At 39.7% G+C, this 24,416-nt stretch overlaps 6 protein-coding genes across 6 annotated transcripts; 2 read left to right on the top strand and 4 right to left on the bottom strand.

Annotated features, from left to right (window-relative positions):
* Positions 1-403: 403 nt before the first annotated feature.
* Positions 404-1,296, bottom strand: MELLADRAFT_100986 (uncharacterized protein; the record flags this gene model as incomplete). The annotated part of the gene is made up of 3 exons (XM_007403459.1): positions 404-504; positions 984-1,218; positions 1,294-1,296. The coding sequence occupies 3 exons, from the start codon at positions 1,294-1,296 to the stop codon at positions 404-406; spliced, it is 339 nt and encodes a 112-aa protein (XP_007403521.1).
* A 4,427-nt stretch (positions 1,297-5,723) lies between these two features.
* On the top strand, positions 5,724-6,154 carry MELLADRAFT_86741 (uncharacterized protein; the record flags this gene model as incomplete). The annotated part of the gene is made up of 3 exons (XM_007404090.1): positions 5,724-5,941; positions 6,012-6,074; positions 6,145-6,154. 3 exons carry the CDS (start codon positions 5,724-5,726, stop codon positions 6,152-6,154), a joined length of 291 nt encoding a protein of 96 aa, XP_007404152.1.
* Positions 6,155-9,650: 3,496 nt separating this feature from the next.
* On the bottom strand, positions 9,651-10,985 carry MELLADRAFT_86740 (uncharacterized protein; the record flags this gene model as incomplete). Its single annotated transcript, XM_007403458.1, has 4 exons — positions 9,651-9,794; positions 9,845-10,239; positions 10,335-10,590; positions 10,656-10,985. The coding sequence occupies 4 exons, from the start codon at positions 10,983-10,985 to the stop codon at positions 9,651-9,653; spliced, it is 1,125 nt and encodes a 374-aa protein (XP_007403520.1).
* Positions 10,986-12,584: 1,599 nt separating this feature from the next.
* Positions 12,585-13,055, bottom strand: MELLADRAFT_58363 (uncharacterized protein; the record flags this gene model as incomplete). Its single annotated transcript, XM_007403457.1, has 1 exon — positions 12,585-13,055. One exon carries the CDS (start codon positions 13,053-13,055, stop codon positions 12,585-12,587), a length of 471 nt encoding a protein of 156 aa, XP_007403519.1.
* A 1,932-nt stretch (positions 13,056-14,987) lies between these two features.
* On the bottom strand, positions 14,988-16,283 carry MELLADRAFT_86739 (uncharacterized protein; the record flags this gene model as incomplete). Its single annotated transcript, XM_007403456.1, has 3 exons — positions 14,988-15,371; positions 15,438-15,676; positions 15,737-16,283. 3 exons carry the CDS (start codon positions 16,281-16,283, stop codon positions 14,988-14,990), a joined length of 1,170 nt encoding a protein of 389 aa, XP_007403518.1.
* A 3,474-nt stretch (positions 16,284-19,757) lies between these two features.
* On the top strand, positions 19,758-21,941 carry MELLADRAFT_86738 (uncharacterized protein; the record flags this gene model as incomplete). Its single annotated transcript, XM_007404091.1, has 6 exons — positions 19,758-20,236; positions 20,410-20,489; positions 20,582-20,982; positions 21,048-21,303; positions 21,375-21,682; positions 21,744-21,941. 6 exons carry the CDS (start codon positions 19,758-19,760, stop codon positions 21,939-21,941), a joined length of 1,722 nt encoding a protein of 573 aa, XP_007404153.1.
* Positions 21,942-24,416: the final 2,475 nt, after the last annotated feature.

Below are 24,416 nucleotides of genomic sequence, written 5' to 3'. Positions count from 1 at the left end.
CAAATGATGCTGAGCCAGTGTTTGCAGGCTGGACCGCCAGGATGGTCCGGTTGAATTTGCGTAATGACCTAGCATTGGCGCGGAAACTGGAACAGGCAGCTGCCAATGACAACATTGGGAGCAGGATGTAGGTATCATCAGAACTGTGGTGAACTTTTACTCTACAAACATCAGAGTAGGTACAGGATTGCTTCTCTAAATCCACTGATTATTAGATTCTAGGTTTCTTGTGTGTTTGACATTTACGTATAATCTCATCAGCATAATTTTCTACTTTTGATTCACGGTATTCCACCCATTCTTCCTCATCCATAGTACTTCTTTTATTAAGAATTAAATTAATGCATTGGACAATCAACTTTGAAACTTGACACGATGAACCAAATTGGGTGATTTTTGATTGTCAAGGGTTAACACGGTCACCTTTTGCACCATGAGTGGTTGATTCAGTTGTCTGGTGTTCCACATCCGTCGCCCAGACCATCTCCACCACTCCACCACAGTCTTCAAAGCTGACTTCAATATTATATTCAGGGAAAGAGAAATGACCTTCCTTGACATATCCATGTCTTGATTTGCTACCACACCTGTAAAGCTTTCCAGTCCCACGTTTAATCAAGCCAAACAATCCATATGAATAACCTGTAGCATCACGATATTTATGAATCTTGTTATACCATTCATCACGAGTCATTACGAAGTTTCCATCAAAGGCTTGTTCGTTGGGTGAGTTAAAGAATTGATGTGATGCCCATGAGAGGCCGGCCTTAGCACAGATTTCGTAATTTGATTGAAAAGCTTCAAGAGAAAGAGAAGAAAATTGGCCAGCCAGGAAATGTTGTATGTACGGCAGGTTCCGTTGTCGTCCGAGGTCCTTTTCCATGGAACGGATCAAGAGAGCAGTCTGGCGACTGATTGCATAAGGACCTAGATATTTCTCAAATTGTCAGATGGAAACCAAATAAACATACAGAGATACTCACCTCCAAAGACACCCTTCCAATATCCAGCTCTCATCCCAATTGCGAACATATCCCCTCGTTTTCTTTTCCCAAGTGCAACTTTTGGTCCATTGGTTGTAATTCGGTTTCTTGCTATTCCATGGTTATAAAGGGTTGAAATAGATCGTCCAAACTGTTTGAACAATTGCTCACTATCTTCAGTTTGTAATTTTATTACCGTTGGATTTAATATATTGTTGAGTGTTGAAGCGGATGACTGCAATCAATTTAGTGCCGTTCAGATTGAGGATCGCAGCAGTTCCTTTTTTTAAAGTGAGGAGTTTATTGCTACCATGGTTGGCTTGATGAATCAAAGTGACATTGTCAGGTAGACCAAACTTCTTCTTGACTTTCTCTTTAAACGCTTTGCGCTTACAAGCCCGGTTGCTAGTTGTTGATTGTGTAGCACTTGCAACAGTCGGAGGGTCAGGTGGTGGAGTGGGGAGTTGGGTTTTTTTCTCCACACTTTTAGCAATCAATCGATCCTTATGATCCTTTGAATGCTAGCTGGGTTGATTTGGCCCAGTATTTGGGTTTTTGCTTGCTCATATTGAAATCACCTATCAATCAAATTCAATCAGTCAAAGCTCTTCAGGCAATCACAAAACAAAGCTCCATCCTTCAAAGCCGTCAAGCCCTCCAAATAAAACCTGGCATCTAGCAAAACCCCATCTATATAACTACCGCGTGCAGCGGAACCATAGTTATATAAACACAATTGAGGAGATGTCCAGGTTTTGTTTCCATCTTCCGATACACTCATTTTGACTCCAAACTGCTTTTTCTGTCTTCCAATACTCTCATTTTAACTTGAAAATTGTTCTTCATTACCCGCCAGCCCAGTCCGGAGTTGTAGGTGCTGGATTTGTAGCGCCTACATGTGCAAGACTGCATGTAGGCACTTATTTGAGCTGAAAATTGAATGTAGGCACTCAAAAATAGCACCTACATTTCAAATCAGATATGTAGGCGCTTGAAAATTACGCCTACATTCTATAATTTCAAATGTAGGCTCAATCAAATGACACCTACATGATTGTTTATCATGTAGGCATCATTTTAGATGGTTTTCAGCACCTACATCATAAATGTAGGCGCTTTTTTGTGTGAAATACCCATGTAGGCCCTGTTTTGGCAGCTCCTACATGGTTTTCTTGTGGGCTGCAAATAGCTACGGCCTAAATAATCATGATGCACTTGGAGTGCTAAAGTTTGAGGTTACTGCACTTTCAAAGCAAACTCATGTTGAGAATGTGAGTTTTAGCGTGATGAATTGGTTTGATAATTTCCTTTAGACTGATTTCTCAAGCCAACAAAAACCAATGAGTGTGTGTTCCACAATACCTTTGATCAACAGATTCAAGTTTGATTGCTGTCCAGTACTGCTATAGCACCGCCAACATATTTACCTTGGATTTTTCAATCCGAGGTATCATCGGATTCCAAACCTCAGACAGATTCTGTCCGAGGTTTTGATCCAAGGCAATTCTCAGCGCAGAAGATTACCTTGGACAAAAACGTCGGACAGGGTCTGTCCGAGGATTTATCTCCGATGAGGCCTCGGATTCCGCGACCCGAGGCATCTATGTTGGCAGTGTAGTAGTCAAATCTACCCCATACATATAACAAGGAATTGAAGTTAGTTATATACTTCATATCACTCCATATGCTTCGCCTAGGACCACTACTTCTGCGAGTGTAGAAAGATATGTTGAGACTATTCAAGCTATGTTTGATGAATTCACAATGGGTTGAAAATATTTTGCATTTCCCTTGATCAATCAACATATCTCCCCCTCATCAGTTTGATTTGTTGCTAATAATAACCTTGCTTACTGATTTTTAGCAAACAGATAGAATGTGGATCAGATCAGGCCATCAGTTAATCAGCATGCAGCTGCATTTCCTGCACTACTAGAGATCCCATCCAAAGATCACCCATATGGCAAGCTCAACTCATTCTTAGGATTAAGTTGAAATTATCCATCCTCAAGTCCATAAACTTATATTTTACTTGGCCTTGGTTTAGATCCCAAAAACAATAGTATACTTAAACAGGTTTGAAAGCTATTTGGGGAATAGGCAACTTACTCATATACTGATTATGATTTTAGTTTGGCTTCAGTTCTTTCTGTTCCCTATCTTTGTGAATCTATATTGCTTATTGTCTTGACCTCAAATGAACCTGCTGTAACTTTTCTGATTTAACAGAAGATTGTGATTGATCAGTGTCATCAAACTGATTACCCAAGTTGCCAATTGATCTGATTTGCTAAAATTATCTAGGATTCAGGACTGCAATTTCAATTTAGAACTTTCAATCAAGAAATTTCAAAATGTCAAAGACATTATAGAAATTTACTACCAACAACCTTCAATCAATTGATTCAAACCCTTATGAATAAGATGATACAATCAATCTCAATCATATCTTCAACTTTCAGCTCTCATCATTCATCAATATCATCAAATTCGTTTCCCAGCACTTATTTTGACAGATCCAGTCATTTAAGGTGCTTTTGATTTGCATCCAACTTCTTTTGCTCTCCTCTCACTATCTCAATCATATAAGAATTGACAATGGATACAACAAAAAATCAGACAATATAGATATCAAACACAACCTTGGTGCTAAGCTCACCTTTGACCAATTCAAAAACTCCACCTTTGCCCAAACTAATTCCAAACTATTATTATCTTTCACCTGATTTATACATTTCAAGCCTTTGTTTGTACACCTGTTTTGCTCAACTTGTATTTTGTACAAATGATTGAGTACTCCTTCATTTGACATCTGATGACATATCTTTTTACATTTGACTATCATTTTTATTCAAGTCCCTCATTTTGAAGTTTTGAGTTCCATAGTCCAAGTTTACAATTTTGGTCCTGGAATGCTTATGAGATTCAATAAAACAATATCTGATATTGTTTTCATTGGTTTCTTGGAGTAGAATAAAATAAAAGTAAAAATGATTTGTGTGACTAAATATATGTGATTTATAGATCTCCTTCTGATATCTTTTTTTCCTAGTAACTTTCAGCTTCTTCATATATCATTTCTTAACCATCATCACATGATTCGAAATTGGCTCTTTTGATCAATTCACTTGGGTCATTTATACTGCAATAACAACTGACATGTCAATTGACTGGAGTCAAATCTGTAGCGGCTTTAATAGGATGAGAGATTTTGCTAAAGCATTTCAATATTGAGAAAAACATTGTAGGATAGCTGTAAACCAGAACATATAAGTAAAAAGCCAGGTATAAACTCCAACAGAACACATTAACAGGACATCTGTCATTCGGGATCATCAATTGGAAATTCTTGATTTTCATACACCGGGACATCTGTTCAGAATATAGAAACTGAGCCGCAAAGGAAAAATTGGTTAGGAACCATCTGGGTGTGTAGGCTTAGGCTTAGGCTTAGGGCAGGATCCACTTTAATTCACAAAAGTTTCACAATGCAGTCATCAGTGTGCAGCACAAAAAGGACAAAAAAAGTTGTGCTTAAGTATGGGTGTCCCTGCAAGAGCGCCACATCCTCAAAATATTTTGGGTGCACCCCACAGTTATTCTGCATGTTGTGACAGGAATTCCAGTGCGGCGCCCGCCGCCTAATTGTGCTAGTGTAAGTGTGAAACAGTCACACTTGAAAAGCGTTTATACAAAACCACTTACGTAAGTGTGAACTGGTCACACTAGATTCATACAAAGCTACTCGCATAGGCATGAACTGGTCACACTTGAAATGCTTTGTTGTATAGGTTTGCTCATTACTCAACTCCGCGTAATTGAATAGGGGGGTGGGCATTTTGGAGTAAAGTACCTCTACAAGTCGTTCTGTCCAAGGTTTGGCCCTAAGCTCATCGCCCAATGAACCATCTTAAAAAAATCCACAATCTGGTCAAAAAATCATAGATGATGAAAACCGAGTGAAAAAAATCAAACAAAAAGAAGCTAACGGGAAGATTTTTGTCTAGGGGGATCTCAAAAGTGGTTAGTTCCATCATCTAAAAATTTGAACATGTTGATATCAATCATCAAATTTTCAAAATGAGTTGAAAACGACAAAAACCCTTACCTGAATACTTGTCACCAAAAACAATGACAGCTGAATAGGTATTCGCTGGGCCTATACCGGTAAACAAAACCAAAGCAGCCATTCCCCAAAGGTAGCATTTGCTTCAGCAATCAAAAAAGTTATCATCTCATTCAATCTAATCAACTAATCTTTAAAAAAACAAATTGATAATCATGATTTTGATTATATCTTGTCTAGAAAAGGTTTTTCAATAAGACATCAAATTCAATCCATCAATCTGCTCATTTTGATTCACATCAATTTGTTACGCAATTACAAAAAGATGGACTTTCAAGAAATCAAGCAGAAGGGATAATTTTAGCTATCAAACAAGTTATTGATCAATCTATTAAAGGTTTAATCACTGGTTTAGTTACTAGAAATGAAATCAAAAAATCACTTCTCTTTAAACCAAATTTCAATGAAAACTGTTTTATTGATGTTTTTGTTCTTTTTAGCAACAATATACTCAAAGAGTTGGTTTGCAAAACTTAAATCTGAAATTCAATTAGTAGAACAACCAGATTTTGCATTACTTAAATCAGAAAATGAAAGGCTATTAAGTGGATTAGAAAAATTAAAAAAAGATGAAGAGAAGAAATTGTAAACATGAATTCAATCTTCATAAAAACATGATCCTTTCAAATCTTTCAAATTTGTTAACCTTTTTTTCGTTATTGGTTCTTAAGACTCGTACTCAAGCTTGGGTTAGATCAGATACGAAGTTAGAAAAAGGTAGAATACATGATGGATTAGTTTTACGTGAATTAAAGATCAAAGAAGTAGATACAAGAATCAAAGGTGGAATCGGTAATTTACGTACAACCTTGGAAAGTGTGAAAAACAATATGTATGTATAACTTATCGAGAAATCCTTCACTACAAGATTGATTCTAACTTTTTCTTTTTTACGGTTGAAGTCTACAACATGTTGTTGGTACAGTGGCTTCTAGTGGTGCTTTGTTATTAGCTTACATTCAAATGTAAGTATTTCCAATCTCTTCAAACTATTCGTCCCATTTACTAAAACTGTTTGTCATTCTGTCCCCTTAGGTTCCAATAATAGATTCATCCTCTAAACCTTTTTACTTCCTCAATATGTTCTTTTTCATCTTGTTCAATTTTCTTTTCTGTTATCATAACTAGACTCAATCATGAATGCAAATGATTTCTTGCATGTAAATATAAACGTTGCCAGTGCCACACATGTATAATTGTTGCTACATATGTACATATGTCATCACATATGTAGTCACACATATATATATGTTGTCACACATATATATATGTTGTCACACACATATATATGTCGTCACATATGATTGTAAATGTTGCCGCACAGGCGTATATGTTGCCACACCCGCATATATGTCGCGCCCCAAGGTTCATGGTTGCCTTGCAAGACTTGATGTCGCTGCCCAAAGGCTTACGTCGCCACCAAAGAGTTGATGATGCATGCCACCCTCTAGCATGTTGCTGCACACCAAGTAGTGCGCCGTGTGATGTGACCAGTTGTTGCAGGGCAGGATGTGTCACGTCATTTCACACAGTGCATACGGACTACACCGTAAAACCACCTTGTGTGATATGGGTTTGCTTTTAAATCGCAACATCCCATGAAGATTGTCAAGATGATGTTATGTTGAATTTGATTCAAAGACCACATCATTCAAGAGATTCATCATTTAATATGATCCCGATCATTAATCATTCTAGATCAAGTTCTCCTAATTTAAAAGGTATTTTGAAAAAACCTTTGATGAATAATTTGGTTCATCATCAACATGGATTAGCTAGATTAGCTGGAATCAATCAGATTGGTGCTCATCATTCCATTAGTCATCATCAACGACATCAGAGTGAAACGTTTGGGATCTGAATGATTGAAAGATCTCAATCAAATCTGATGTTTCTCACCAGACTCCATTCAAAATAACAAAAAAAACAACCACATCATAGATTTCTTTTTTTTTCTTCTTTTTTTTCTGGTTTACAATACCTTGTTATTTTCAAAAATCATCATCATCATAGATTTCTTTACTTCTTTTGTTTGCTCTCGTCTTGGTTATGTCTCATCTTGGCTATCTGATCATCTTGGTTCTCTTCTCATCTTGGTTATCTCTCATCTTGAAAACCGCTTCACCACAGCCTCAGGAGGCGTTCTCAAACGGTTGCTGACATGCAGCTTGTTCCAGAAGTGGTGGTGGAACGGTGTCCAAATTGGTTTTGGCAAAACCAGTTCCACACCTTCCTGGGCGGTTCAGGTGACAAAACCTTTGAAATTGTCACAGGAACCGGCTGAGGCCAAGGACCATAACCCCCTGGTGTAGAAGTTACATGAGAGAGTTCCACCTTCAGTTGAAACTGGGAAAGGATTGGAATCCATATTGGATCCGCCTTAGAATAACCAAATTTGACAGCCGTTGAAGTCATCCAAGAACCTGGTCTGTGGACGACCACCTGAATTAGCTTAACACAAGCCCTGTCTGCGCGGCCACGTCTGCGCGCCTTGCAGAGGGGCTTGTGACTAATTGTTGGATTGTGGCACGGAGACTCCAGCAGCCCTTAAGTCCTCTTAAGTCGTTTTTTGCTGTTTCCTGCTTTCCTTGCTGATAAACATCACTTTAGCTTACAGGGAATGTTGTTCAGCACGAGTTTCTACACATACTGATGGCCACCTTTGGTTGGCACTCTGAGTGGTGTAACCACCCAAGTAAGCTGAAATTCTTACAATCCCTGCCTGTACTGTCTTGTTTTCGATTTTACGGTGCAAATACAGCCTGTAACCCCTTTACAAGTGAGACTTAAAGCCTGGATATGTGTCTTGGAAAAAGAATGACAGAGCATTCTTCCCTGGTTGATCAATGTTCAAAAACATGTAGAAGCCATTCCTGAACAGAATTGCCTGCAAGGCAAAGTGGTATTTATCAGTGAGGAAAGCGGCAAACATCAAAAAACAACTTAAGAGGACTTAAGGGCTGGAGTCTCCGTGCCAGAATTCGACGATTAGTCACAAGCCCCTCTGCAAGGCGCGCGGACGTGGCCGCGCAGAGAGGGCTTGTGTTAAGCTAACCCACCTGTGGCGCCTTAAACTTTTGAGCACGCACCCTATGAAACGGTGCGCACTTTCATCGGACCCGGACTCGAACCTCTGTGCTAGATCACGCTAGATCATCTAGATCAAAACTATCCCACCTTTTCCACACTCACAAAGTCAACTACAAGTTCCCAAAAAAAATTTGTGTATCAGAAGTGTCCATAGCACCATTTTTATCAACTTTTGACTTATATCAAAAGTTGAATTCACAAAGAGCACAGAGGTCAGATCACTCAGATCAGTCTGAGGACTCTCAGATCAATCTGCGCACTCTCAGATCAATCTGAGTGATCTCAGATCAGTATCCAAACTCCTCTCAAACTGACAAGTCACTCAGATCAATCTAGATAATCTCTCACCAGACAAAACATTCAGATCAATCTGAGAGCACTCTCTCTGATCTTGCTAATTCGCTAAGATCAATCTGGACACTTTCAACTCAACACCAAATACGCCTGAATTGCAACAATCCTTACCACTTGTGGATCATCTACTAAACAATACCACTCCAAACGAGCACATTCCTAACAAATTTAAGTGGTACAATTGTTATAACGCTTATTACTCAAGATGGATTCCAAATAGATAGCTAGATAGCTACACTCAACCTGGGCGGGTGCCCAGCAAGTTTAAGTAGTGTCCTATAAAGTCCTATACCAACTCGTACCTACAAATGTCAAGGAAATCTTTACTGAGCAGCCAATTTAATAAGTAAGCATATCAACACGCTGTCCAGTATTTCAATTCCACTTGTAAAAGCGAGGTCGACTGTCTTGCTTTCTGAACCTTTCAACATATGTACTTACAATTTGAATTCTCTTTCTTGTTAATCGAATGAGTTGATACAGTATTAATCGCAACCGTCAATTAAGCATTAAACCATCAATTGAGATTGCCAAATCAAGAAAGAGAAACAGCGCTAATTTTTACTCAATTCAGTGTTCAGACTGGTCCCGCTGTTATGATTTAATTGGAGAAACCAATTTGATTCGATTCCATTTGTATCATATCCTATTGCATCATGTACTTAAACGCACAACTTGTAGGTATATCTTGAGTGTCTCAGTCGGTTCAATCAATCGATTTTTGATCAAATTGATGTGAGTTGGATCAAATGGCAAGATCAATTGACACAACAAATGAAAGAGTAAAAAAATATGAAGGGAAAAGAACTCAGACAACTCCTACTAAACTATGCAATTTAGATCAACTTGAATGAACCTTTATAGATCACAACCTCTATTCAATAACTGAGTAATCTTTTCAATAAATCTTTGAATCAAAAAACTTGATTCAGGTAAGACAGAGCGACTAGGTTTTTGAAATATGTAACGCAATACACTTCAAGTCGATCAAAAATTGGGGTGTGATAAAAAAGACATTGGGGTGTGATAAAAAAGACAACTGAGCACTATTTAAGATTGTCTCACAACGTAATCACAGTCATTGATTGTGTAAAGTATCAAGCATCGGAGTCGGATTCAGGCTCAGAATCTGATAAGTCATGGGTTGGATCTTCTTCCTCTTCTTCGGACCCTTCCGTAGATTCTTCTTCTTCTTCACTATTGACACGAGTCTCCTTGGCCGATTTTTTGGATGACAGCTTCTTCGATGATTTCTTGGACGATTTCATGGTCTTGACGGATTTTGACTGACTTGTTTGAGCGTGGCTTTGACCCAAGGTTGTTTGAGTATGATCAGAATCACCGATTGGTTGATTTTGAGTGCCTTGAGTGATCGTAGGAGAGGCCGCTGAGGTTTGGGAAGCAATTTGAGATTTCTTTTGTTTGCTGGGTTTTTTTTCGTAGTCTTTTGTTTTGGTGGTAATTCAGAAGGTGGAATTTTTTCAATAAAAAAGTGTCCTTCTTTGATGTCGCTTAGCCATCTCTTCTTTTGTGAATCATCACAGCAGCGGAAGCCTGATTCCAGTTCTTCCGGTAACAGAGAACTAGCTGGTCGAGACAGTACAAGTCGGATAGGCCAACCTTTGTCGCGAATTATACTCGCTGGGTCATCAGATTTTGGGAAAACCTTACCAGGCATATGTTCGCCTTGGTTATAAAGAAGACACAAATAATCAGGATGAGTATTATTGTACAATCAACTATTGATAGAATACTAAATGTACCAAGGACAAAGGACTCACCCATCAATCTGTTGAGCTCCCTAGTCAGTTCTCCCCTGCGCGCATCAACAGGTTGAGGTGGCTTCTTCTCGATCTCTTGAGCAACTTCCTTCCCATGTACATATAACTTAAACTTTGTTGAAAATTTCAAATTCTTGTTGGCCCACTCTGAAAACGTCTTGTTGGTTGAAAAAGCTTGCTCCCAGCCGTCATCAATATCGCAGCTGACTGCAGTGAGGTGATAGTGAATGTGGAATCTTTGACAAACTGTTGCAAACTAAGCAGTTTGTCCAAGTCAACATCAAGGTAGAAATTGTGACGTTCCAAAACAAAGAAACTTACGTCATGATGTGCACTTCGAAATGCTGCCAAAGACTTGCGCTGAAGAGTGGCTGTCGATTCAGTCTTGTCCGGTTTCCTGAGATTTTTATGCACTTTGTCGACATCCACCAATTTGTTGAACAGTGGACGATACTTCTGCTCTTCGGCTTCGGATAACGGATGAATTTTTGGCACTAATACTTGGGATTCTGGATCTTTGTTTCTGGTTGTAATGAACTCCTCGTCATCGTCTTCAAATGGTTCGTCGCTTATCTGAGAGAAATCGGGCAGTCCAGCTAAAGCAAAAAATAACGGATCCTTGACACCTGTGTCACCTGTATCAATTGACATACCAGTCAGTAGTAAATGTCACAATACCATTGACAGATGAGCCGTTTCTTCGCAGCAGAGCAGTTCAGGTGACCTGGGTCACTATTTGCATACCCCCAAGGTTCATCACATTCAACTTTTAATCATAGGAAACTTTGGCTGGACTATGTACAAGGTCTAAAGATTGCTTTTAGCCAAAAAAAAACTTGACAAAAAATTTTGGTCAAAAAAGTGTTCTGAGGTAGTCTCAGAGCGCTCTGGAAGATACTCAGAGCGCTCTGAAAGACTTAAGTGAAGAAAATAAGTTCCTCAGAGCATCCGCACTCGTGCGGTAAATCGCGTGCGGTAAGGTAAAATTTACCGCAACTGCGGGGCCTTTCCCACACTGGTGAGAAATTAGGCCCGCGGTAGTTAACTTTTGATCGATTTGCGTTAGCGAATCGGTAAATTTACCGATTGGCTAACGCATGTGGTAGCCAAATTACCAGCCCCCTCTTCACTTCTCAAGCACACCAACTTGCCAACTTGCCAACTTGACTCAACTCCGACTCAACTCCTCTTGATTCCTCTCGACTCAAAACACCCGACTTAAGAATCAATGGAGACCCGACTGTCTTCTAATTCATCAAACTAATGGGTATGTCTGGTTTCTTACTGTATGATTCTCTTTATCCAACATTGATTAAGATTGTTCTACTTTACATGTGATTATATATATGTTCATTGAGATTTTGGATTTATCAATATCGAATTGGGTTTAAAAGGGTTTTAGATCAAAGTGGATCAATTTCTGATCGTTTGTTTTGATTTTAGAAGGTTTTGAACATGTCTTGTCGTTTGGATTGACTTCAAAAGGATTTGAAAAATAGATATCACATTCAACTGTAGAGGGGAACTATGCAAAAGGGTCTTCATTATCTGCATTTCTTTTCAAATTCTCAATGGTCTTCAACATGACAACTTTTAATTGATGGTGCAATGAATTTTTGTTTGCTTGTCTACAAACCTCTCTGTGCCAACCATCCAGTGGTGATGAGATCTCAAGTTACTCTCAAATGAACTTCCCTGTCCCAAAGCTCTTCTTCCCTGGCAGGGATCGCTTGAAATGCACTGATTGACTGAAAAGTCGATTGATTTTTTTGTTTGGTATATTTTGAGTCTGTAAACTCTGCATCAGTGTGGAAACTCAAATTACCTCTCAAGTTAGTTAACTACCGTGCAGGTAATTTTGGCACGAGTGTGAAATTTGGTCACGTTAAGTAATTTTTTACTTAATGTAGAGGTTGTTACCGCACATGACCAAGTTAACAACCGCAAACGAGTGCGGATGCTCTCAGAGCGCTCTGAGGAACACACCAACTGTACATACACACCTTCAAGTTCACACTCGATTTGGCTTTTCCGACTATACCGCTCCATTAACAATCCCACCTCAGCAAAGATAACCAAACCGCTCTCATCTCACGTCAAGTGTCAAACGACTCTCAGTAATTGATTCAGCATTTGAGAAGTCTCACTCAAAAAGCCCAGTTCACAAATTTCACTGAAGAAGCATTTCAATTCACATTTGAGAAAGTCAAGACATCACATTCACATTCAGTCAATATCATACAACATCATTCATTCATCAATACCCTCATCAGCGTCATCCTCTCCACCATCGTCTTCTGTTGCTTCATCGACTCTTCTATCAAAACCCAGCTCGTCATCACCATCATCAACCTCCAATTCCATCAAAAGCTGCTCAGCCTCCTCCCCTTCGTCCAGAGGTGCGGCATCCAAGATCTCAGCTTGTGAGGTTGAATTCCAGACCGTTCTACTTCTTGCTACTAATACTTCCCACTGTGTTGATATCAACCTTTCCTCTATCTCATTCAAACTACTATAGGTTTTTGTTTGAATCATCAGTCCATTCATACCTCCACTCCAGAAAATCCAAAGGCGAGCAAAGTTTCTACTAAGACGTGAATACACAGACTGTAGAACCAATTTACTCTCGATCAACTTCTCTTTTGATGTTGGTTTTGCTGACCCAACAACTTCAACCATCCACTTGTGAGCCTGCAGATCAGGATTGTCATCTGGATACATACACAAGAGTCAGTCTCTAGACAGGCCATCATACTATATACTGTAAGCTCACCTCGTAGATTCAGCGCTGTTTCAAGAACTGACAGTTTTTCCTGCATAATCACTGCCCACTTCACCGATTGTCGACACTCGCGTGTCAGTCTTTGCAGCTCGTCACTTGCATGGCATCTGTCTTGATAAGCTTTGATGCCGGTTTGAGTTTTTAGGTCCACGGCCCACGCTTCATCTGGATGCGTCAGTTGTCCCATGTCCCAGAAGGCATCCTCAATTGGCAGGCGTCGTACATCATCGAAAGAAGGGCAGGGAATCGGGTGTGGGGAGGGATAGTCTTTATTGAAGCCCTCAGCATTACGCTTGAAGGTTTCATACTTTTTCTTTAGAACTGCTTGTTTATCCCGCAAGGTTTTATTCGATTTCTGTTGTACACGAGTACCTGTCATTTCATTTCATCAATTCAACGTTGAATTAGTTTGAAATTCACATCAATATCCACAATTATCTCTTGAGCCTCACCAGATCTCTCATCACTTCTCTTCTGCGACTCAAATACATCTACCTTAGCGCCGTACAGTTGAGATTTAGCAACTCGAATTCAAATCAACTTTTTTCCTTTTGGGGCTGCATGTAACTCACATCAGCTAAGTTGCTTGATTCAAAATGATTGATATTGTCAGCTGATACACACTGGAAGATCCTGGCATATCACAATAGTGATTACCCCCCAGTTTGCCTACCAAATCATCAATATCGGTTTGCAGCAGTTGCAACGTTTGAGGCAAGTGAGTGAGTTTACGTTTGTCTGCTGCTGTCCTTGCCCTAATTGCCTTTCGTCGCAGAGCTATCAGCTCGTCACTGAAGGTAACAAGTTATGTTAAAGCAGCTTGATTTCAAAATTCATCTCGTCAAAAAAACTCAACTTGGCCTCCTGGTGTTTCTCCTCCAGTGCCACCAGTCTCTTGAGCTTATCGCTCAAAAGATTGGAATTCTCTTTCACCAGTACGCGCAGCTGACATTCCCGCTGCCGGCTCCACTGTTGATTCAAATACTCATCGGAATACATCGGATTCTTTTGCAATTCGTTCAAAACTTGGCAGCTCTTAGAATGAAGACTGTGGCTTGTGGACAACCGTTGCAGTAACCATCGCACTAGTAGTTCAAACTTTTATTAGTAAAAATACTCAATTGAATGGCATGTCTTATGGAACACCATGCTTACCAGATACCTTCCGAGCAGACTCATTGATGTGACGTGCTCGTAGCTCTAATGCACAAAGGCGATGAAATGCAGTAGAGTACCTCAGAGCTCCAACCAGAGGGGCTAGCTTGGACCAGATTCGTTCTAGCCCCTCCCCATCCGAAAGACCCCAATCCTCGTTAAGTCGAGGATTATACGCCAGCTGACACGACCACTGATGTACGTATGAGTGGAACACGCTAGTTCCAAACTTGAGCTGGCTGTTTTCTCGAGCGCGTGAGAAGAAGTTTCTCTTTGAAAACATATTGGATCAATATCACACAAAACAACGAATGTAGGAGAGCAATGAACCTTTATGATGCTCTTCTCAAGGTTGCATCCAATATCGTATAATATGCCAGCTATGAGTTTATCGACACCAATTTGATCTTGGCCAGTCTCTTTCAGTATCCAATCCATCATGGCCAGGGGATAATAGCCTCTAGAATCACAAGACATATAAGCTTGAGTCTTGATCTCAAACCACTTGTACATATCAAACCTACCTCTCGCCAGTCTGGATGATGTTAATGAACTTGATGAGGTGGTCATGTCGGCATGCCATCCCCATCAAGCCTGTTTCATAAAACCCTTTCCAAGTTTGACGACCTCAAATGTCATTTGCGGCTGTGTGTTGGTTACTGCATGGATCCTACACACACCTCTTGTTTGTAAGTCGTTGGTACTGGGACAAGCTGTCAAAAGGAATCACTCACGATTACCTCATCAGCTTCCTTTTTTTTTGCGCCCAATCGACGTGGAGGTGGTTCCATTTTGATTTTCCATGTGTTTATCAATTCAGGTGAGATAAAAAGCAAAGGAAGTACGCCACTTTCACCTCGCCAACTAGCACTTGCACCTTCGTGTCGGCGATGCTGAAAGTTACCGTCAAGGCATACTATGAAGTCGGGCTCATTAGCCCGTTTTCCAGGTACCTTGGGTCCAAAACATGGTGGACAATTGGTTGCGAGATTATCCATTGGTGACAAAAGAAGAGCTTTTGAAGCAGTCTCATCTTCCAGCCGCAGCATTTCACGGTATGCATCAACCGCGGCCGAAAAGATTTTGCGACAATTGCAACTCTGGGGTCAAGAAGATCGACATTCATCAGTGTGTAGGTATTGATCAATGTATCATAACTCACTTACTTGTTCGGTTCCCTTAATCAAAAAGATAGGGTTACCGGCGTCTAGAAACTCATCGACGGCTTCTACAAAAGGAGCCAATTGAACAGTGCAGTACTTCCAGATGGCATGATGAAATGCAAGAAGGCGTATTGAAAACGCAGTTTGAGGGCGGACTGGAGTGCCTCCTATGTACCCTTTTCGCACTAATCGAACGAGGTCACTGACACATTTACACGTCTCGAGTGTAATCTTCTTCCGACCTTAAATGATTCATAATGAGAGATATTCAGGGATTAGATGTATAATGATGCTTTACTCACTAGTAAGGTCGACCGCATCAACCTCGACCACACTTCTTTTCCAAGATGGGCAATTGCACTGAGGGTTAAGGTCTCGGTTCCACATCTCTTCATTTCGCCATTGTTTGGTCTTGAATGAACAAATCATAAAGGCTTTGAAAATATCAGGGATAGCCGCTTTCCAATGAGCTTCCTCATTTAATGTCCGTTCTCGATAAGTGACCCCTTTAAAGTATGCCGATCGAACTCCTGGAGGATGAATTACAGTACCATTGTCTACTCGATCAACATCATTCATATCAGCTGTCATCTGAAGGTCATTATAGATGAAATTGTTGGGGATGTCATCATCGCTATTGCTTCCCTCGGGGATGTGAGGAATCACTGGCGCTTCTTCAACATGTTGATCGTTTAGGACAGCATTCCGAACTTGTGAATCTCGATCTTCAAGTGCTCGAAGGTTGGCTAGTCGTTCAGTGGCACTACCAGGAGCAGGTCTTGCCACAGGCGGGGTTTGCGATCGAGGACGTTTGTTTGAATGTGGGATAAGTGACCCAGGCAACGCCATGATAAGGCCGGCGGTAATATGAGATTGGAATAACGAGATATGGTAAAGATGTCCGTGAGTACACGGATGGACTATTGACCTCCTGTTGTAAGATAAAAGCGAACTAACAAAGGGTGATGCTGATGCGCATTAAGCTTCTACTTTGGGCCCTGCATTTGCCAATGACCCCCTCTATCATTACACTTTTTGAATAACCTACGTAAGCTTTGATTCAACACTTGAAAAGATCTCAGGGACATCAAATGGTCTCGACATCAGGGATCAAAGAGTTTGATTTACCGTTCTTGGTCAGACTACGTCTGACCAACTTCATTACTACACATAAACAAAAGCAATACGCAAGCTGAAATAGTTGCGAGTTGAGGGTAATGATGAAACCCGTGGAGCAGAAAGAAAGCATATGTGCGTGATATGCATTTTATGAAAACACTCCATCTTAAGTGTTTTGGTGCGTACATTTATTTAATGGATTTTGAGATGATTTGCGGTGATACAAGTAGCATAAAAGGTGCACAGCTCCCTCATAGTTGCTTCAAATCCAATGATCCAATAATAAGAAATATTCAGAAAGAAATAACATAAGGGGTTTATTATTGTAATATTTTCACGGTGACTGTCCGTCAACCCCATTATATACAATTTGTGAAGAGTTGAACTCGAGTTGAACGCTTTCAAGTTCAACATAATCCACACAGGTCCCCCATTATTGATCAGAGCTAAATTATCCCTTAATAAGAATTGTTCTTGTACAAATTTGATGATGGGTTGATAATAACACTTTTGACAAATAGTGTCATCTTGATGGGGTTTATTGTCTCAAAGTTAATGCAGCCTGTTCTCCTGTGACCTCAATGAAAGCATGAAACCCCTCATATATCAGTTTTCATTGGGTTTGAAAGGTTTTCTGCTATTGAGATATGTTTGCAACGTACCTGAAATACATCTTAAAATTTTCCACACTCCCTGCAACATGGCATCACCTGGTTGAATGGTGTTACGTTGGTATACTTGATGTTAAAACAACAAATATGCATGATGTTGAGCTCAAAATTTTGAAGATTTTCAAACTCATTTTGACGGATAACTTCATTAAGTAACCCCCCCTAAAAAACCCTCAGGAATTCACTGGAACAGCTTCTGAGATCAAAAATTCAAAACTGGCTGAGATATGGGCTCAGCAAAATATGTGTATAATTTTGAATGGCACATAACAGTGTCAAGATGGCAACTTTTTGATGAAAGCTCTTATTAAATGGAAAGTGAAATTATATTTCATATAACTTTCATTATTGACACTTCCAGTTTGGACCAAAATTGAGCGAGATATGAGCAATTTGTGACATTTTTGAACCTCTCGAACTTCACAAAAACCTCTAAATGACCATTAAGAATTTGATATTATAAAAAGTGATTCTATTAAACTCTACTTTAAATTGTTTTGCAAAGACTTTGTATTATAACATCAACAAGGTTGGTCAAAAAATGAAGGAGATATTCACAGCTTGGGGGTTTGGCAAGAGTCCAAAACATCACAAATACCTCCACATGGCCATTAAGGGATGTTGGTTTTCAGAAATTATTCTATCAAACGTACCTTAAAATTGATTGAGAAACAACTTTTATTATTGACACTTCCAGTTTGAACCAAAATTGAGAGAGATATGAGCAATTTGTGACATTTTTGAACCTCCCAAACTTCACAAAAACCTCTAAATGACCATCAAGAATTTGATATTATAAAAAGTGATGCTATTAAGCTCTACTTTAAATTGATTTGCAAACAATTTGTATTATTACATGAACAAGGTTGAGCAAAAAATGAAAGATATATACACCACTTGAGGGTTTGGCAAAAGCCCCAAACATCACAAATACTTCCACATGCCCATTAAGGTGTGGTTATTTTCCAAGATGGTTCTATCAAACTTAATCCTAAATTTCATTTCAAACAACTTCCATTATTGACGTGACCAGATTGGAGCAAAACTGAGAGATATAGGAGCCATAAGACCCTTTTGCAACATACAAGAAGCTCTATGTGCACCTAAACCTCACATTTTTTTTGGAAGTGGGATTATCAAACCCATGTTGTAATTGAATTTCCAACAATTTTCACCTTTGGACGGTGATAGTTGCATTAAAATTGAGTGAGGTACATGCAAATTGTGTCTTTGTAACCACACAAAGACATGACCGATTGGCAGGTACCTCAGACCGTCAAGGCTCACAGATTTGGTATCTGACCAGCACCAGTCAAGGTGAATTTGGATAACACAATGCTTTCTTTTAACGGTTTGATGTGAAGAATAATGACACTGCAGACATTATTCGGGTTCCCCAAGTGGGCAGGGAAAAATGATTGGGAGTATGATTTGTCATAAAATGGTCTATCACTCCACACCTGAGCCATAACACCCACACTACATATGTGTAGCAGGCTCAGTGAATATGTGGTTATCATGTACATACAGTTCTGCTCAGTTATCTGCTCACCAGGACAAGTTATTCATATGTAATACATGCTGTAACTTCTTTCAGATTGAAAAAAGCTTCCAAAAGATTGACTACTTACACTGACTCAATGTTTTGGTGTGATCTCATCAACTCAACTGCATGTAACACACTTTCTGTTACTAAGACATAGCTTCAACAATATTGCCTGAGCAGCTACAGAATTATATGTAGTGAATTTTTGGGAAAAAAATTTCAAAGTCGAAAAAGTTACATGTGGTATAACATGTGATTTATTTATTCTGATGGGCAAAAAACTGAGCAGACCTGTATGTACATGATAGACAACTATTGACTTAGCTTGCTGCACATATGTAGTGTGGGTGAAATGGCCCAGGTGTGCAGTATTAGATTCTTTTATGAAAAACTGTACTATTAATCATTTTCCTCTGCCAAATTGGGGAAGTTGAATGATGTTTACAGTGTGAATACCTTCAACCGCATCTCAGTGTTTTTTGTGGTGCATTGTATCAATTTGTTTAAATTCCAACTTTCGAAAGTTTATCAAAACCTTATTGTTTCCTTTACTGTATTATCTTTTCAATTTCAGAACTACATAATCTTTTGGTCATAGTTAGTGTTTGATTGTTAAATGCTTTTGTAACACTCGTGAAGTTATCGATTGTGCTTGAGTGACAATCATCATTCCTCTTGTAAAGTAATTTTATGAGAATGTCGAACGAGCACGATTGTGTTGATTGTGTTGATTGTGTTGTACTTTGTAATGAAATCAAAATCTAATATAGCATATACTTAAAATGATGTTTTTGAAAATGTGTCATGGAAATTGGACATCAACAATACATTTCAAAGATTTGAAGTTAAATAAAACAGCGTTTTATTTGAATCAATTGATATGTTGTAAATGTCCATCCCCTCACAATAGCTCACGATCAACCCCAAACCCTCATCCACCTTTCCAATCATCTACTCACAAGTTCAATACTTATATATTACATTACAATGCCCTCCACGCGCGCCTCAAGATCAAAAAAACCACCTGCTACAACAGACAAACCCAACAACATGGACAACAATGGTTTGGTCGGAGCTCGGAAGAAGACGTCTAAAAAACGCAAAACAACCTCGACTTCTGATCTCAACTCCGGTAATCCACTTGATGATGAGTTGCCAAACGAAGAATCATTGACTAACCAAAATGCCACTGCCAAGAAAGACGCACCATCAACTACTCAAACGGGTTCGAATCAAGTCTTTCAATCACGATTCCCTGGACTTGAATTCGATACCTTCGAACAAGACCTTGACAAATGGACTATCACCAAGCTTCAAGAAGCCTTACTAGGACAAGGCTCTCGGCGCACCAAAGTTAACAAGGAGGTCCAGAACCTTGTCGAAGTCATGCGGATCGAATTCGAAAAACGGATGCTCATGATAGCTCTCATGGCTGGAGTTCCTGAAGTTGTCATATGGAAATTGGTGTATGTAGTTTCTTTCGTTTCGTTTTTTCCTGTATCATCGAAGTGATTTCAAACAATAGATTTTGACCTTTTCAATTTCTTTGCTTTCTTTTGTTTGGACGTTCCCTGTATCATCGTATCATCGAACTGATTTCCAACAAATGAAGAATCCATTTTCCACTGCTTGATCACAGAGGTATGGGTTCCAAGAAAGTCAAGGGGAACCCCTGGATACGTTTCCTGGCTTTTTGTTTTCAATGCTTGGGTGATAAAAGTAAGTACCTCAATTGTTAATTTAACACCATTGTTATAAGCGTTCCGCATTGAACTTATGATATTGTTGAAATATCTTGGAATTCAAAACAGTGCCAGATCGAAATGATAAAGATGGATGGGTATCCCGCAATCAGCAGAATGCCGACAAATGGCACGCTCTGAGCAAGGATGAGCAGGAAATATTCAAAGATCCGTACTTCTTCGCTCTAGCTAACCTGCCCGATTATTCCACTGCTTCAATTGGCGACGATGAAGGTACCGGGGCCAACAACAACGAGAATGGGGTAGATATCAATCAGCTCGATGGTACGACACCAGCTCCGACAGTTCACAAACTCTCAGACGAAGACAAGGCAAAGTATCAACCTCTTTTTGAGAAGCTCGTCAATATTGACAAATTGCACCTCTGCCATGGTAAGCCAGAACCTTCAGCAACTGTTTCCACTTTACAAAAGCGATCATTAGTTGCTGTTTGCAAAGCGCATCATGAAGTAAGTTCAATATCTCTTTCAATTTCTGTAAATGGTACACTGAATTTCCTTTTTTTTGTTTTCAGTTCTCGGTTGTCTGTCAACAGAATCATATCTCGTATTACTTGACTGCCGCAAGCTCAGGTAGTGTCGATGGATGGTCGCAAACGTTCTCCAGTAACATCAAATTTGCTAATTGGGCACTGAAGACGGCTAAAGTCCCTACGAAGTTTCAAACTTATATACATGGACAAGATGTAGCAAAAGAAATCGAAGCGAAAGTACCACAAGCAAGCGATGAAAGGAAAAGCCGACTAACTCACCAACTGAATGATATGTTTGGTAGGGGTTTCAATGTTCTTTTTCAATGGGTTCCTGATAAGTTGTTGCTAATTTGACATCTGATCATCTAGGAGTTCATGTACATGAAAAATCGTTCCCGAAGATGCCTGATCCTATAGCCCACATCGAAAAGAGAGGATATCCGATCAAAATCGTCCAGAAGCCGGGTAGCAGGCTTAGCGCAGCCGACCTTTTGAAAGGTCATCGAAAACTAACTGATGCAGTTATTCAGCTTTGGTTGAAGGATATTGAGGATGGCCTGTTTGTAATTGAGCCAAAACTGATTGTCGATACCAACGAAGAACATCCTGGTCAGCAAAGTAATTCGAAACCAAAGAAGAAGAAAAATCAAGACTCTCAGAAAGGAAGTGCTTCTAAGGTAAGACATCCCATCAATATGACCTGATAGAATCAGACTCTAATTCTGGCTTCCTTACCAGCAGCCCAGTAAGTCTCGTGCGCGTCTCCAGAAGTTGGCCAAAGGAATCCATAACAATTCAGAGGATGATACGAGTCACAGTAGTACTTTGGAAGACGAAGAAGAAGACGAAGAACTCCAATCCAATAGTTCCAGCGATAGCAATAGCAATAGCAATAGCAATAGCGAGGGCGAGGGCGAGGGCGATGATGCAAATTGATTGTGAGGGTAGAAACGTAAGGATGAGTTCAAATCTTCCTTTTCATCACTAGGCTCACTTTCTCTACAATTGAAATCAAGCTGATTTATTTCCTTGCCTTTTGATTCCCACCTAGGTATGTTGCAGACTTCAAGTATAGTCAGGTCACCCGTATTGCTTTCAAAATTGTAGCTTATCTATACTTCGATTCACGAGCTGCTCTACAAGTCCTCAAACTTCTACTTCAGCTATCTACTTGTTTCTGTTTCATTTGGTTTTCATTGCTTAATATGAATGATAAAATTGTTGTATGTACACCTGCTACAACAACTACGACTAGGCTTTTTTGCTTCTTTTTTCTGCTTTGTGAAAGTGTTCATGAAATATAAATCGATCAGATCAACTGAAATTGAACAAAAGGTCTCATGGTATAAGGTACAAGTTGGGATTGAGAGCCTTCGGTTCCTTTGATTCGGTTGAAGGACATAGAGCTTTAAGAATTGAGAAGCCCAAGTTTGGATCGTTGATTCTGTTGAATCACATAGAGTTAAATGAAATGAAGCCGAGGTAAGTGTAGTGTAATGTTTAGATGTTAGAGTTGATCAGGGTGGTTCAACTTCCTCGCGGAGTCAATCGGAAGGGTAGAGTGGTCTGGTGTCAATGACTGTGAGGTCGAGTCACCCATGAAGCAGTAAGAAAGTCAAATCGAGTGAATCAAGTGTGAACTTGAAGGTGTGTATGTACAGTTGGTGTGTTCCTCAGAGCGCTCTGAGGAACTTATTTTCTTCACTTAAGTCTTTCAGAGCGCTCTGAGTATCTTCCAGAGCGCTCTGAGACTACCTCAGAACACTTTTTTGACCTGGACACTGACTTGATCAAAAAATTTTTTTTTGTCAAGTTTTTTTTTGGCTAAAAGCAATCTTTAGACCTTGTACATAGTCCAGCCAAAGTTTCCTATGATTAAAAGTTGAATGTGATGAACCTTGGGGGTATGCAAATAGTGACCCAGGTCACCTGAACTGCTCTGCTGCGAAGAAACGGCTCATCTGTCAATGGTATTGTGACATTTACTACTGACTGGTATGTCAATTGATACAGGTGACACAGGTGATCCTTGAACAACATCGTCTCATCTTCTCCCAATTCTCGCCAAAGCTTGCCCAAGGTCTGATTGCGCTCAACCCATCCATCAGAATTGCCTCGCACAGGTACTGAAATGAGTCTATGTCAGGAGATGCAATGGGAAAAGAACACATGTGATTATATGACATACCATTAACGGAGAGCGCGGCTGGGCAAAAGGCCAAAAATTGTGCATAACAATTCATCTTACTATTCTTCTTTGGTCCGGCATTCCTGTCGGTAGTTGGAGTTAGTCAGTGAAGAATCCCAGCTGCCAACAGCCTGAGAAGACAAACTTACACAAGAGACCAAATCATACTCTCACTTACACCACCCATAAGTGCCATCATCAGCATTCGCTTCTCATAGTCGATCCGGATTAGCTCCACAAGTGTTGAGATCTCGTTTGGAATCTGATTTTTGTGCCTTGAATTCTTCTTTTTCTGGTCCATAAGGGCTTGCCTGAGTTCAACAATTTTCCAATTTCCAAGCTGTTCCTCGAAGTTCTCAATTGTCAAAGCAGGAAAGCATGAGATGAATTCTGTCGTATCTTGGTGATTTTCGGCGGCGCGACGATCAGAAGAGTTTTCGAGGTTGTTTGAGGAGGTACGAGGGTCTGGAGAGTTTTGCCCATCACCATGAGAATCATCGTCAGCCGCATTGTTTTGATTCTGTTGCTTTGAACTACGATTCTTTTGAGTTTTGCGAGTCTTGTTAGTGTTTGAAGCGGCATTAGGTGAGCCGGCACGTTTGTTGTTCCGCAGATTCATGATGAAAGTGATGGTCTTGATAATTCAAAGATAAATTGAAAGGTGAATTTGATGTTGACAAGGCGGATCAGAAGGTGGGTCAAGACGTGGAAGAGAGGTTGTACATATAAGTTGTATAAATTGAAGAGTCATGGTACCGGGGCTTAGCGGGGTGTGGTACCGGTTCATGTTATATATACCATACACGGGAGGTTTGATAAATCAAAGGTATAAATCACTAAAGTGAAATAAATTGTTCAGAATTGCTGCAACCTTCATGATATAATGGCCAAAAAAATTCATAACCCAATGTCATGATGAGTTTATAAAGAGAAATCTCCAATAATCATCATTATTGAAGGCCATGTAGACTAAAATGTACATTTTCAAAAAGGTATAAACCACACAAAAGTGGTGTAACTCAGTCACAATTTGTGCTACATTGATGATGTATAGATCATAAATGTCCAGAATCAACATTGAGAAAGACTTTAATAAGCAGATTCTCTCATATTGATGGGCCTCATAGATATATGTGCTACAATTCCAAGCTTTAAATAGGGAAACATCACATAAAAGTGATGTATGTCTCTGCTCACATTTTTGTGAAACAACCAAAATGCTC

The sequence above is a fragment of the Melampsora larici-populina genome, assembly GCF_000204055.1.
Source record: "Melampsora larici-populina 98AG31 unplaced genomic scaffold MELLAscaffold_1, whole genome shotgun sequence".
Classification (NCBI taxonomy): domain Eukaryota; kingdom Fungi; phylum Basidiomycota; class Pucciniomycetes; order Pucciniales; family Melampsoraceae; genus Melampsora; species Melampsora laricis-populina.
The sequence above is the reverse complement of the archived record's forward strand: the minus strand, read 5'-3'. Positions and strand labels throughout refer to the sequence as shown.